This window comes from Protobothrops mucrosquamatus, unplaced genomic scaffold (genome assembly GCF_001527695.2).
Source record: "Protobothrops mucrosquamatus isolate PMUCROS unplaced genomic scaffold, P.Mucros_1.0 scaffold418, whole genome shotgun sequence".
In the NCBI taxonomy this organism is placed as follows: Eukaryota; Metazoa; Chordata; class Lepidosauria; order Squamata; family Viperidae; genus Protobothrops; species Protobothrops mucrosquamatus.
Window position 1 is genome coordinate 296,164 of NW_015386747.1, and position 16,125 is coordinate 312,288.

At 43.0% G+C, this 16,125-nt stretch overlaps 1 protein-coding gene across 1 annotated transcript in view; it reads right to left on the minus strand.

Moving 5' to 3' along the window:
• The window catches only part of LOC114922580 (testis-expressed protein 2-like), a 43,628-nt gene extending 28,810 nt beyond the window's left edge, over positions 1-14,818 (minus strand). The window contains exons 1-4 of the mRNA XM_029284195.1: positions 14,029-14,818; positions 8,564-9,588; positions 3,377-3,577; positions 2,286-2,604 (exon numbers count right to left, since the gene is read on the minus strand). Coding sequence (XP_029140028.1) covers positions 2,286-2,604; positions 3,377-3,577; positions 8,564-9,588; positions 14,029-14,818 — 2,335 coding nt within the window. The remainder of the gene's footprint in view (positions 1-2,285; positions 2,605-3,376; positions 3,578-8,563; positions 9,589-14,028) is intronic.
• Between the last annotated feature and the right edge of the window lie 1,307 nt (positions 14,819-16,125).

The window sequence follows — 16,125 nt, forward strand, 5'->3', positions numbered from 1 at the left end:
GAGTCGAGTGACAGTCAGCTCTTGGTTTATTGGCAAGGCATGAAGTAAATCCGGACTGGCTCTCTGGGCCAGGGGAGCCCTCTTTTATGGGATTCCCCTGGCTTGTAATCACACAATTCCATTGGCTGGCAAGACCCTGTTGCTAGTTAGCCAACCAGCAACGGGCATGAAACTGTATGCAGATGGAGAAGGGCAATCATCCTTAATGGGCGATCAATGGTGAAGGGCAATCACCCTTAATGGGCGATCAATGGTGAAGGGCAATCACCCTTAATGGGTGATCAGGATATGCATAGGGGATTAAGGGGGGGAAATACAAAGAACACAACAGTCAGGAAGTTTCTCCTTAATTCCAGGTTGCTTCTCTCTTTGATCAGTTTCCAACATTGCTTCTTGTCCTGCTTTTGGTCCTTTGTGAATAACATGACCCACTCTTCTTGGTGGCAGCCCCTCAAATACTGGAACACTGCTATCATGTCTCCCCTATTGCTTCTTTTCTTTAGACTAGCCAAACCCAAGCCGTTCTTCGTATGTTTTAGTCTTCAGGCCTTTGATCATCTTAGTTGCTCCTCTCTGAATTTTTTCCAAACTCTCAACAACTTTTTTGTGATATGGTGCCCAAAATTGGCTGCAGTATTTCAGGTGTGGTCTTACTAGGGTTTTATAAAGCAGTACTAATACCTCGTATGATTTTGATTCTATGTCTCTGTTTATACAACCCAGGATTGTATTAGCTTTTTTGGCTGTTGCTGCACACTGCTGGCTCATAGTCAAGTGATCGTCCACTAGGACTCCAAGGTCCCTCTCACAGCTACTGTTTTTGAGCTAGGTCTTGCTCAATCTGTACTTATACCTTTGATTTTTCCTGCCTAAATGTAAACTTTGCTTTTCTCCACATTGAAACTCATTTTGTTGAATAAGGCCCATTATTCAAGTTTGTCAAGATCTTTTTGGATCATGAGTTTGTCTTCTGGGATGTTGCTACTCCTGCCAGTTTGGTGTCATCTGCAAATTTGATGAGTTCCCCTTCAATTCCCTAATCTAAGTCATTGATGAAGATATTGAAGAGTACTAGGCCTAAGAAGGAACCTTGTGGTACCCTACTGCTTACTTCTCTCCATGTGGATGTAGTACCGTTGAGGACTACTCATTGAGTAAGGTTTGCTAGCCAGCTACAGATCCATCTGGTGGTGATCTTGTCTATTCCACCTTTTTCTAGCTTACCAAGGAGTAGGTCTACTTTATCAAATGCCTTACTGAAGTCTAAGTATACTACATATTTCGCTGGTCTGTTAGTTTAGTCACTTTGTCGAAGAATGAAATAAGATTGGTTTGGCATGATCTGTTTTTAACGAACCCATGCTGGCTACTAGTTATAACTTTGTTTGCTTCTAGTTGTTCCCATATCTGTTTTTTGATTATCTTTTCTAGGATCTTCCCAGGTTTTGATGTTAAACTGATTCGTCTGTAGTATCCTGGGTCCATTTTTTCCCCTTTCTTGAAGATGGGAACCACATCAGCCCTTTTCCAATCCTTAGGTACTTCCCTGGTGCTCCAGGATTTTTGGAAGATGTGTTGCAGTGGTTCTGAGATAACATCTGCTAGCTCCTTCAGAACTCTGGGATGTAATCTGTCAGGCCCCAGTGATTTATATTCATCAAGGTCAGATAGGTGTTCTCTTACTATTTTCTTGCTTATTTTAATTTTTGTTTCTAGTATGTCTTTTGCAGTTATGTTTTTGGTATGTTGGGCTATAGTTTCTTTTTGTGTGAAGACTGATGCAAAGTCTGAGTTAAGCAGCTCTGCTTTACCCCTATTGCCTGTTATTTCTTGCCATCTTGTCTCTTTATTGGGCCTACAGTTTCCCTTCTGGAAGGAGGGGACTTCATGGTATCCGAAGCAGAACATCCAGATTCAGCACAGTTTTGTTCCATAGCATCAACCTTCTTAACTCTCAAGTTTCGTTTTTCCGCTATGTATTCAAAATAGACAGTGATTTATATGTATGTATGTATGTATGTATGTATGTATGTATGTATGTATGTATGTATGTATGACGGTTATATCTTATCTTGTCTTGTCTTGCCTTGTCTTGTCTATCTTATCTCTCATCTCGTTTTATCTTACCTCACCTCACCTCATCTCACCTCATCTTATCAAAATGCCATTCAATTTAAACAAAACATGATTCCATCCCAGGATTTCCTCATTCTGTTTCTGAATATAAGAGGCAATCAATTCAAGGAACCCTGGGGATTGGACCCATGGTTCCCAGCCTGCTTTACCTGAGAGAAGTTCACCTTGGCTGGTGTGGTATAGCTCATGGTGTTCAACTTGGCAGGCTCTTACGAGATATTGGTACCACTCCTCCTTATCTCTACCTGTTCTGCCAAAGAGATAAAGTGTCCTTTCTTGGACCTCAGCTGGGCACTGCCCTGTTACTTCTTTCTTCTTTGGCTTCTCCTCTCTTGGAGAATCCACATCTTGGTCTTTTGTTGCTAGTGCTTTGGTTTTCAGATCCACTTGTTCTGGGAAAAGAATGCATATGGGATATTTTTTGTTCCACATCCTTTTGCGAGCCAGCCCAGGTGGGAAGAGGAAGACCTGAAAAGTAACAGACAATTTGAAGTCACAAGAGAATCAAGTCACCTTCTCCATGGAAAAGAAGCTTGAATTACAGAGCAACCTTTTCACAACCCAAATGCCATTGCATGACCTGACAATCCCCTCCAGGAATCCTGGGTGTCCTATCTGATGAACTTTGGCATTTGAATCCCATGAAACCTTGCCTTAGAATGCCCAAATTCTGTGATCTCATAATAATAATAATTTTTATCCTAAGACATCTCCCATAAAGTTCCCCAAATCTCACAAGAACGGATCACTCAGTGAGTTCTGAGCCATTCCAATTTTAACTTCACTTTGAGACAGTTTTGTGGGGTACTTGCTGCCTGATCATCCTATTTTATAAGTATTTTATAAAATATGTTTGAGAAGTTGGTATGACAGCTAAGAAACTAAAGCCAAAGGCAAAATAAATGCTGATAATGTGGAGCACTTAAACATTTAAATTAAATAATCTTCCTTTTGACTGGATGTCTTTTTAAAAACCCAGGATCCAGCTTGAATCAGTGCAGTAGGTAGAGAAGGATTTTAACCCCTTCTGGACTGCGCTAGAAGAAAGGCTTCATTTGCAGAAAGGAATGGGAGATCTTCCCGTGGGATCTCAAATGCCCCCAATTGATCTAAGACTGAACCATATCTGCAGTTGGGGGATGGAAGGATGAAAGCTCTCCTGGCCTTTCCACCAAATTCCCAATCTGTACTTACTACACATGTCCACCGCCCTGTCAGATACGTTGTTGACGAATCTTACCTTGGCTCCACTCATATCATAAAGTTGGTGGGTCACAAAAGCCACCTCAAAGTTCTCTTCCCTAAAGGTGGCCCGCCGAGGGATGCTGGTTTGGGGATATGAAAATGTCAGGCTGGAGTTTTCTAAGGTCACAAATATGGAATGGGTAAGAGAAGGATGATAAATCTCAGGGTCATAAAAATGCATTTCGTTCATCCAACCCTGGAAAAGAACAATTAATTTTAGTCAGGGAATGTCTAAAAGAAGAGTAAAAACTTATCTGTCACTATTCTGTTTGATATTATTTATTGATCTGCATTTGCTGGAATAAAAGAAGCAACTTTCACATTCACTTTAATGTATTTCTTCAAAACTACAGATGTGGGCAACCTGAAAGTCCAGTTCCTGAAAAACATCTCAAAGTTCTTTTCTCCATTCCCTCTCCTCTTTCTGACAACTGCAGAAGCCAGGTCCTGCCCTATTGATAAAAGAACACATTATAGTGTATGTATGTATGCACAGAGCCACCACATGGTTACCCACCTCCACATTAAAATCAGTTTTGCATGAAAAAAAAGTCCCAGAGAAATTTGGCTGCATATTTTTCCTAACAATATAATGAAAGAGAATCTGCTTCCTACATTTCGGCCTGAATGTCTTGACTTGCATTTCATCACTGTTTCTCCATCTCTTTGCATCTACTTTGGCTATCTACATTTCCCAATCTGATGTCTTCTTTGGGATTTAATGAAGGTACCCTCAAATTATTGCAACCGCTTGGGTAATTTTTCATGGCCAGTCTCAGAGTTTGGAAGTGCTAGAAGGCTATACACTGTTCAAATGAAACAGAACCAATGCAAAAAAAGGGGTAGGAATTGCATTGTATGTGAAGAATTACTATACTTCTACAGAAATACACAATACTAGGGAAGAAATCCTTCTTGAAAGTATTTGGGTGACTATTAGAGGCAAAAGAAATGACATTGCTGTTGGTATTCATCATAGGCCAGAATCAGAATCAGAATAGAGCTGGAAGGGACGTTGGAGGTCTTGTAGTCCAGCCCCCTGCTCAAGCAGGAGAACCTATACCATTTCAGACAAGTGACTGTCCAGTCTCTCCTTAAAAATCTCCAGAGATGGAGCGCCCACGATTTCTGAAGGCAAGCTGTTCCACTGGTTAATTGTCCTCACTGTTAGGAACTTTCTCCTTAATTCTAGGTTGCTTCTCTCTTTGATCAGTTTCCAACCATTGTTTCTTGTCCTGCCCTCTGGTGCTTTGGTGAATAATGTGACCCCCTCTTCTTTGTGGCAGCCTCTCAAATACTGTAATATTGCTATCATATCCCCCCTAATCCTTCTTTTCTCTAGACTAGCCAAACCCAAATCCTGCAACTGTTCTTCATATGTTTTAGTCTCCAGGCCTTTGATCATCTTAGTTGTTCTTTGCACTTTTTCCAAAGTTTCAACATCTTTTTTGTAATGTGTGGTCTTACTAAGGCTTTATAAAGTGGTATGAATACTTCACATGATTTTGATTTTGTGCCTCTGTTTATACAACAAGGATTGTATTTAGCCTTTTTGGCTGCTGCCGCACATTGCTGACTCATGTTTGAGTAATTGTCCACTAGGACTCCAAGGCCCCTCTCATAGTTACTGTTTTTGAGCCAGGTTTTGCCTAATCTGTATTTAAACCTTTGGTTTTTCCTGCCTAGGTGTAAAACCTTGCTTTTCTCCAGATTAAATTTCATTTTGTTGGATAGGGCACATTGATGAGTTCCCCTTCTATTCCCTCATCTAAGTCATTTATGAAGATATTGAAGAGTGCTGGGCCTAAAATGGAACCTTGTACTACCCCACTGCTTACTTCCCTCCATGTAGATGTAGTACCATTAAGGACGACTTGATGAGTACGGTTTATCAGCCAGTTACTAATCCGTCTGGTGGTGATGCTGCCTATCTAGCTTACCAAGAAGTAGGTTTTGGTCTACTTTGTCAAATGCCTTGCTGAAGTCTAAATATACTATGTCCACAGTATTTCACTGGTCTACTAATTTAGTCATTTTGTCAAAGAATGAAATAAAATTGGTTTGGCATGATCTGTTTTTAACAAACGTTATTTGTTTCTAGATATTCACAGATCTGTTTTTTTATTATTTTCCCAAGTATTGATGTTAGGCGGATTGGTCTGTAGTTTCCTGGGTCTGTTTTTTTTTCCTTTTATGAAAATGGGAACCACATCAGCTCTTTTCCAATCCTCTGGTAATTCCCCAGTGCTCCAAATTTTTTAAAAGATATGGTGCAATGGTTCTGAGATAACATCTGCCAGCTCCTTCAGAACTCTGGGATGTAGTCCATCAGGTCCTGGTGATTTATATTCATCAAGATCAGACAGGTGTTCTCTTGCCATTTTTTTTTTTGCTTATTTTAATTTTTATTTCTACTCTGTCTTTTACAGTTATGTTTTTGGTAGGCTGGGCTATAGTTCCTTTTTGTATGAAGATGGATGCAAAGAATGAGTTAAGCAGCTCTGCTTTCTCTCTGTTGCCTGTTATTTCCTTGCCATCTTCTCTCTTTAGTGGACCAACTGCTTCTTTGACTTTTTTCTTGTTATTAATATGTTGAAAGAAACTTTTTTTTATTATTTTTGATTTTTGTTGCAAGTCTTTGTTCATTTGGAGCTTTTGCTTTCCTGACTTCATCTTTGCAGATTCAGGCTATCTGCTGATGTACTGCCTTAGTTATGTGTCCCTCTTTCCATTTTTTGTACTTATCCTTTTTGTCTTTCAGTTTATCAGAGAGATCTTTGAGCAACCATGCTGGTGTCTCACAATACTAGGGAAGCCTTCTTGAAAGTATTTGGATGAATATTAGAGGAAAAAGAAATGACGTTGCTGCAGGTGTTTATCACAGGCCCCTTAGCCAAGAGGAGGAAATAGATGAACTCTTTGATAGTCAGTTAACTAATGTGTGCAGGAAACTCACCATTGTAATAATGGGGGACTTTAACTACCCCAACATCAACTGGGAAACAAATGCTGCAGTGAGTGGGAAATAGAACAGGTTTCTTGCATTCCTGGCTGACAACTTTGTCACTCAAAAGGAGGTGAGAACTAGAGAGTCAGCTCTACTGGACTTAAACCTTACTAATAGGGATGAAATGATTGAAGGAGTGGAAGTTGTAGGAACCTTGCAGGAGTGACAATGTCATACTAGAATTTGCCATAATGCAGGCACAGGTGACTGAACAAAGTCACTTGAGAGTTTACGAGAACTGACTTCAACAAACTAAAAGAAAAAATAGGAAGGATTCCATGGATGGAAATCTTAGGAAGAAAAACAGTTCAGGATTTATTTATTTATTTATTTGAATTTATTTTCCACTCATCTTGTCACAAACGATTCTGGGTGGCTAAAGTGGCGTAGCATGAATGGGAAACTCTGAAAAACGAAATACTAAAGGCGAAAACAAAAACAATACCACAGAGAAAGAAAAACAACAGACACCAGACAAGACCAACATGGTTGCAGAAAGAGCTCTCTGGCAAGAAGGAAAAGTATAAAAATAGAAACAGGGTCAAATAATTAAAACAGGTCTTCAAGAAAAGAAACTGGATGGCCATTTGTATGGGATGTAATGGGATCTCTTGCCTGGGGCAGGGGGGTGGACTGGAAGACCTCAGAGGTACCTTCCAGCCCTAGGATCCCATGATTCTATGAAATAATTTCTTCTCTGTGTCAAAATAGGCCCTCCGCTTCCTTCTCATTAATTAAAAAATGATGCACACCCCCCCAAAAAAATGGATGGTCCCAATCCCGAGAGCCTTCTGTACAGATTCTTCCCATCAGGTACTAGGTTGGGAAGCAAGCCGAGTCCATCCAGAATTAAAAGCTTTTCAGTAGTTATAGTAGGATTTGGCCTCAGTTATTTAGTTATCCTTCTGTTTTGCTATTCAGTCAATCTAGCTTTAGTTCTCAATGTTTCTTGTGGTTGTTTTTAGTTACTTTTTTATGCTTCTATCCAATCTGCTCAGAGCTGCTTTTCCAAGTTAGGTACCACACACTAAAGCTGCAATAAAGTGATGGTTATTTCCTCTCCCCCATTTCTTCTGCCTCCCTACAGCCCTGGCATAACCTGGGGCAGACTCCACCAATCCATGGTCACTGGGCTAGGTTGGACAACAATTCCCATTATTCCAAGCCAGCCCTGGTTCAGTGTCCTGCCAACAATCACCCTAAATACCTATAAGTACATATCAAAGATGGCAACTTGCTCAGAAAGCTTGTAGCTGCAGTGATTGCATGCTGGCTTGGAGGAGACCACGAGAAATGTTTGTGTCAATTGTATCAAACAGATAATTTGCTCTTTTGGCTGATGGAATTCAGTTTTCCCACTGAAGGGTCTCTGCTGGCCATGGAGGAAAATCCTACAGAGGGTTATCAAATAACAACAAAGTGTTTATTTGATATAAACAAATAAAACTATTTAATGGAATCCTATGCATAAATTCAAAATTTATGCAGAATTTTCTCAGAATTTTTCAAGGGAACGCTCATCCGGTCTTGCTTCAATCTCTAGCACTATTAGAACTAAATATTCTAAATTTTAAAAATAGCAACATCTTTCATTTTTCTTTTCTCTTTTTCACCTTAAAGCTGAATAATTAGAAATAATTTATCTCCATGAAACATTTCAAGTGTTGAGGAAGGCTGTGGCTGGAGTATTGGCATGCTGGACTTCAGGGGACTATGGGAAAGGGACACTATTGTGTGTCAAACGGGCTATACAAGTAGTCTTCACTTTATGACCACAATTGGGATTGGCAACTGTCACATCACTAAGGAGACATCAAGTGACTCCAATTCACAATTTTATTGCTGACTTCTCCATTGAGTCTGCTTGTTGTAGCCCAGCTGTGAAGCACACAAATGGTGGCTGATCATGTGACTGTGACACTGCAATGGTCATAAATGCAAGGACTGATTGCATTTTCAGCACCACTGTAACTTTGGCAGTTTACTAAACAGAGCAGTTTAGTGCTCTGCCTGAATTTGCTTTCTTGAAGAAACTCAGCCTTCCGTCATCGTATCCCTTTTCCTATATAACCAAAAAGAGTCAGTTTTCTAAAGAAACTCAGAAGCCAGAAGCCAGCCAAGCCCTCCGGGCCTCCTCCCACTGATCCCAAAGAAACACCAATGACCCCACCCTACCTTGAGCACCTGGGGCTCCCATGGCTGCTGAGGTGTCGCTTGCAAGGGCAGCATGCCCTGAGGAGGGGGGCTTTTCTGTGGAGACAGGGCACGCTTTGGCACCAGCAGCAAAATAACCAGGAGACCAAGAAGGAACCCAGAGGCTAAGCCAAGGCAGAGGCCAGAAATATAAGGAGGCAAAGGGAGGACCAGGTAATTGTAGGCCAAGATGGCAATCCAGGTGAGAACTTTACACGGCACTGGGCTGCAACACCTGGGGGGCTGGACTGGCCCAAGAGGTGAGAGAGTCCGCATTTTGCCAGTGGCCTTGCTTTTTTTCTCAGCCACCTCAGCCACCTGGAAAGCATCCCCATAGGGGCCCTCTTCATGCTGGCAATTTGGAGAAGAGTCCCGCTCTTCCATTTCCCCTCTCCCCGATGAAATGGTCTCAGTCCAATCTGTCTTTTGGAGGGGATATTCCAAATTGCTCTCCAAGATGGGAGACTCCCTGAGGCGATGAGAAAGGAAATCAGGACCCTGCTGGTGCCCGGAGAGGGGTAATCGGAGCTTGGGGGACATATTATTCTCATCCCCAATCATTTTGCTGAGCCTGCTGAGTGGCTCCTGCATGGCTTCTGAAAACCTCCTTTTGGTGTCCTCAAACTTGGCTTCCTGAGTCTTGAAGAAGCTGCCCTTGCTCTCTGAAGGAGAACGGTTGGGAGATGATGGAGCAGTCCTGGAATCGCCATTTTTGTTTTTGGGTTGGGTGATTTGTCGCCAGAGGTGAACGTTGAGCTTAGAGTCTGATTTGGATAGCGACACCTCAGTCTCCAAGCGGGAAATTTCAGTGGAAATGGATTTGACCAAGCTCAACAAAGGTTGGGATTTGAGAGATGGGCTTTCCTGGGACTCAATTTCAGTTGAGAGGGATTTCACCAGATTGATTAAGGGTTTGGGACTGTGTGAGTTTTCCAGGCCAGTTGATCTCTGAGATGCTGAGTGAGTTGGAGATGGGGAGTGGGAAATGGGGAGCGCAGATGAGAAATCTGATCCAAGAGGAAACAGAGGAGAGGATGAGCCACAGAAGGCAGGCTCTTTGTGCTCATCTTCCTCAAAGAAAAAACTGCTGGCTAAATTTGGAGCTGGAGTTTCCTCATCATCTAAGGCAAAGATCAGCTCGTTTCCATATGCATCTTCCCACACAATGTCTTTTCCAGACTCAGCAGCTGAGCAATGGCTTAATCTTTGGGAAGGATGGCATGTTTCTTCCCAGGAATGGGAAGGAATATTTGCTGCAGAAGGATCTGAAGGCATCTGAGGATGGTCAGTCATCTTTCACATGCTCCCTGGGGCTGAGCCTATGGAATGGGAACAAATACAGATGCTGAGAAACTTTAAATTCCAACCCAAATTCCTTCAAAACAGCCATTTATTCATTTATCATGTACATGTTGACCTCTCACATCCCAAAGTAATACTTGTGATGCCATTCGGCAGATATGCTCCAATTAAATTAATTTTTATTAATTTTAGATTCTCTTAATTAAAAATGGGGGGAGTTCATATTTTGCAAAGCAAAAAAGCTAGCCATGTGCATCATCTTCATTTCTAGTTGTTTCTTTTCTATGTAGGCTCCCTTGAAAGGCAACTTGGCCAGACTCACCTTGCAGCTACTTATTTTTAGTGTGTGAATAATTTGATCATAAATTCAGAATGTGATCACTGATTCCATAAATATAGAGAATAATAATAATAATAATAATAATAATAATAAAATAATAATAATAATAATAATAATAATAATAATAATAATAATAATAATAATAATAATAATAATAATAATAAAAGTTGGAAGGGACCTTGGAGGTCATCGAGTCCAACCCCCTACTCAGGCAGGAAACCCTACACCATTTTGGACAAATGGCTGTCCAGTCTCTTCTTAAAAACTTCCAGTGTTGGAGCATTCTTTATATTCATGTATGTTGTGGGAATATGTAAAAAGGGAGATTCCTGGGTCAGGATGGGGTGGATCACAGCATTTTTGTGATTGTGGCTTTCCCAAAGCATCTTGGGAACTGCAGTCTAATGAAGGTATTACACAGTGTGGAGGTTTATGTTTTGTTATCAATCTAGAGATTCCGAGGTTCCATGAAGAGAGAGAACAGCTGACTATATAATTTTAAGCCAGAATTTCTAACCACTATTTGCTGAACAAGCTGCAATAGCCTGGTGTATTCATAATGCTTACCCATCTACAGGAATGTCCCCACTCCATTAAGTAAAAAAAAAACTTTATTGCTACTTATCACATAAATCAGTCTTGTGTCATGGTTCCGACAGACAGAGACGAATAAAGCAGAACTCCAAGGCTTGCAAATTCCTTAAAGAATATGTTTATTAGTTACAAAGTATAAGCGCGGTCAAGAGTGAAACCATGTCTGGATACACAAGTAACAATTTTCCAATACAAAGTTAAATGTCCCACCCATAAAACTATGCAAGCGACTACGTTCCCCAATATGATTATTTGGTGGGCTTTTTATGCAATGCCCAGTCCCTAGTCTTGGGAGCAGCTGATAACCTTGGTTCCCACGGGACAAAAGATTATTTTAAATAACGAAGCACCTGGGCAACCCCCCTCTCTCCATTCTATAAGGCAACCTAGAATGAGAAGGAAAATGGCTGCAGCCATGCTCATTTGTAGATATGACAGTTGGCTCCTCTCAGAAAGAAAGAGTCTCCTGTAGGGGAAACAAAAAGCAGGTTAAGTATTTCCTTGAGGCTTGGGAGAATATTTATCGTAGACCATTTTTATTAATCTCTGCTTTCACATTGGTACATTTCACCCATGTAGATTCTGACAGTGGATAGCCTCTCCACTGAACGAGGTACTGTAACTTTCCCTTGTATAACCTAGAATCAATAATTCATTTTATTTCATAATGTGTCTCCCCCTCTACCACTCCTGGACCTGGCAGCTTCTTTGGGATAGGTCTTAAAGAGGATTCTGACACAGGTTTCAACAGACTACAATGAAACACAGGGTGAACTTTTCCCAACAGTCGCGGACGTTTTAATTCCACTGTAACAGGGTTTATGATCTTAGTGATGGGGAAAGGACCAAGGAACTTTGGCCCCAATTTTCTGCTGGGTAACTTTAATCTTAAATATTTTGTTGAAAGATAAACGAATTGCCCAATGCGAAAAGGCTTCTGAGGGTAGTGTCACTTATCTGCTTGCTCCTTGTAAGCCTTGGGGGCCTTGGTCAATGCTTTCTTCACATTCACCCAAATTCTCTGGAAGGATGTCATCCATTGATCCAAAATCTGGGAAATAGGAGGCTCCTGGGGGTACTCAGGCATGGGCACAAGATCTCAACCCGTTACTATCTTAAATGGGGTGAGTCCAGTGCTACTGTACACAGCGTTATTGTAGGCTGCCTCTGCAAAAGGCAGGAGATCAGCCCAATTAGTTTGCTGGTAATTTACATATCTGAGGTACTGATCCACCATTGTGTTAGCTTTTTCAGCAGCTCCATTGGTATTTGGATGAAAAGCCGATGAAAGCCCCTGGGTGGTCCCAACCAGTTTAAGGAACTCCCTCCAGAACTTTACTATAAACCGGACCCCCTGTCAGAAATAATCCACTTCGGAGCTCCATGGAGCCGATATATGTGTTTCAAAAACATCTTGGTTAACTTCTGGACAGAGGGAAGTCTGAGCAAGCCACTATAAACTCCATGGTTATTTCCTCTCAAGGCTGGGAAGGGTCAGCCACTTGTTGCAGCAACCCTGGAGGTTTCCCAGAATGTCTTTTTATTGCAGCGCAGGTAGCACAGTTCCTCATGTAACTCTCAATGTGTCTTTTCATCCCTGGCCGTACTAAATGCAATGTTTTCAGGAACCCAAAGTGACCCGCCTGCTTTGCATCATGACTCCACTGAAGGGTTTGGAGTCTGAGGTCATCTGGGAGGTATAACTTTCCAGGCTAGTCATCCCCCTAGGGTTAAAATAGGTTTGTTGTTTTTGAACCTGTTTTTACTTTGGCAGGGTCCATCTCTATCCCCTCATTTGAAATCAGATACCTCAGATAATCAAGATGTGTCTGGTGAAATTCACACTTTGACAGTTTGGCTTTTAATAGTCTCTTTAGCACCTCATGGACCAATTTAATGTGTTCTTCCATGGTTTTGGTGTAAATAAAATTGTTATCAAGATAAATCAAAACCCCTTTGTATAAATGATCATGGTGCATTGATTTATCGATTGCATAAACACAACTGGGGCCCCCTGCAGTCCAAAAGGCATCACTTTAAATTGGAAACTCCCCAAAGGGCAATTGAAAGCGATTTTCCACTCGTCCCCCTCCTTAATCCGGATTCAGTAATAAGCCTCTTTTAAATCCAGCTTGGTAAAAAAATTTCCTTTAGCCAGGTGGGTTAACATGTCCTTCAACAGGGGGAGGGGGTACATATTTTCTATACTGACACATAATCTAAGAGATCCATCTTTCTTTTCCTTGAATAACATGGGAGCAGCCACGCGTGATTTGGCTGGCTGAATGAAAACCCGAGTTAAGTTTTTATCAATGTACTCTCTCAGCTCTTTCATCTCTCTGGGTGTCATAGAATACATCTTTGATTTTGGGAGCTTGGCACCGGGCAGAATTTCAATAGCACAGTCCGTAGCCCGGTGGTGGGGGAGGATGTCACATTCCTTCTCACTAAATGCTTCTGCCAAATCATGGTACTCAGCTGGGACAAGTTGAATTCCCGGCAGCTTTTCGGCTCAGTCTTTAGGGTTTCACGGGGCTCCCCTTGAATCTCGCTGATGGCCAGTGTCTTCATTTTATTGTCAGCGGCAGGTGGAAGGGGTCCTGTCCCCAGTCTTAATTTCCGCATTCCCTCCTCCCACCAGATGTTGGGACACCTTTATCAAGCCATGTTAGTCCCAAAATTACTGCTTCAGTCAACTTCGGAACCACCACAAAATGGATGATTTCCCAGTTCTGACCCATTTCCAAACGCACAGGTTCTGTTAGGTGCGCGGCAGGAGTACCCCCAATGAGGGACCCGTCAGCTTGCTCAAACCTCATGGGTAGGGGCAGTAGTTTGGCTCAGATGCCCAGTTTGAGTACGGTGGGTGTTAATTAAGCATCTATTAGGATGTTCAAGCTCATACAAGCCCCTGTTTTGGGCACTACTAGCCTAGCTGGAATGGCAAAGGAGGGAATGGACTGACTCACCATGGAGTCCTCCTTGCCTTCCTCATCACTGTCATAAGGTGCCGGCATCTGCTGTGGCTCGGATCAGGTTTTGGCCCCGAGCTTGGTGGGAGGGGAGGCCTTGATGATTGGGTCCTGATGTGCCCAGAATGACTTTCCTCTTCCCCCTCTGGGAGCTTTTCGTGGCTTTGCGGTGACGACTGGCACGCTCCTGGGTTGAAGGTTAGGAGCTGGGCACTCCACAACATGGTGACCCATCTGACCGCACCGGTAGCACTTGATAGGAGACCTGGCTGGTGCTTGGGAGACACTGGTGGCCGCAGTGGCTTGGAAATGGCCATAAGGGCATTTCTCCTGGATGCGTGGTGGCTTGCCTGTGCTTGACTTTCTGGGGTGGTCCAACTCGATGTCTAGCACCACGGCCATGCTGTACCACCCACACAATAGGTTAGGAAACCTCCGAATGATGCAGGCTTGAAGTAAGTCGCGATCTAGCCCTTGCTTAAAATAGCTGATCAGTGACCACTCTGGCCACTGCCCCAGCCAACCAGGAACTCTTCTGAATTCATAAATGTACTGCTTAGCAGGACAGCCTCTTTGCTTCAGATGGTGGATCTCCTTCTTGGTCAGCAGGGCCCGGGATTCATCTTTAAAACTACCCCTCAGTTGCTCCATGAAATGGTTAATATTGTGCAATTCAGGAGCCCCTTCATTGTGGAGGTTGGTCACCCAGTCAGCCGCTTCCCCCTCTACATTTGTTGCCACAGCATTCACCATCATAGCCCCATTCAGGTAGGCATAAGCATAGCGATCTAAATGAGCCCACACCTGATTTAGGAAGAAGACTATCTTCTTGGGGCCCCCATCAAAGGTGGGCTTGATGGGAGGCAGCTCGAATCTCGGCGGAGCCGCTTGCACCTGCTGCTGGGCTTGGGTGGCTTGCTGGTCCTGGGGACATGGCCAAACCACTCTCTGGACTTCCCTTGACTGGTCTTTAGGACTGGCATCCTGAGGCTGCAGCAGCAGGCTTGGCTGGGATACAGGGCTTGACATCACAGCTGGCTGGGGGATGGGCGAAGCGGCACAGGCTCCAGCAGTCAGGCTGGGACTCCGGCGAGGGGGGGAAGAGATGGGTAGCTCTTGGCACCCCCCCCCCCCATGGCACCTACCTCCTAGGCAACGGGAATCGTAACCTTTACCTGCAGCCTGCCGAACTTGTCCTTCAGCTGTCCGAGCAAAGGGCTGTGGACTGTGGACTGAAACCTCCACTCTCCAGAATCATCCCATCCCATCAACCCCTTTCCTTTCTTACTATCCGCAGATGAAGAACTCTGGGACGGCAGCAATAGGAGCTCCTCTCCAGCGGTTACAGAAGTGCTCCTGCACTGAGGGACAGTCTCAGTTTGATAGAGGTCCACCAGGATTATAGCTCTTTCCTGAGGTACCAGTTTCCCAAGTTGGATTAACCTGGCCTTTGACCGAGTCCCTGCCAGTGATGCCTCCTCAGTGGTTGGAGTGCCAGCTTGCGCTCCAACAGTTGGAGTTCCATTGCAGCTAGCAGTGGTTTCACTCTTCTCCTCCATTTTGAATCTTCACCAAGTGTTTATCACTCTCCCAAAAGTGAGTGAGTAGGCAGTCGGGGCCCAGTACCCCAAAAAACAAAGTTTTTAGGAGACTTGGTTTAATGTCATGGTTCCAACAGACAGAGACAAATAAAGCAGAACTCCGAGGCTTGCAAATTCCTCAAAGAACATGTTTATTAGGTATAAAGTATGAGCACGGTCAAGAGTGAAACCAAGTCTGGATACACAAGCAACAATTTTCCAATACAAAGTTATATGTCCCACCCATAAAACTATGCAAGCAAGTACATTCCCCAATATGATTATTTGGCAGGCTTTTTATGCAATGCCCAGTCACTAGTCTCGGGAGCAGCTGATGACCTTGGTTCCCACAGGACAAAAGATTATTTTGAGTAACAAAGCACCTGGGCAACCCCCCCCTCCATTCTATGTGGCAACCTAGAATGAGAAGGAAAATGGCTGTAGCCATGCTCATTTGTAGAGCTGACATCTTGCTTACTTGCTTTCTCAATTTCAAAATTAGATCCGAGAAAATGATTAACAACCAATTCTGCACCCACACTGTTTTGGAGTATAAGGAGGCCCCCCCCCCCCCAGGAAATCAGGCAGGAAGGAAAACCACCCTAAGAAATAGAAAAAAACTTTCCACAACATAAAAATCAAACTGCACTCTCTCACTCACTAGGAAAACCGCTGTCAAGTATCCATGGATGAGCTACTTTGTATATCATTTACAAACGCAAAGCACTTATTGAAAGCGTATACCAATTGTCTGGA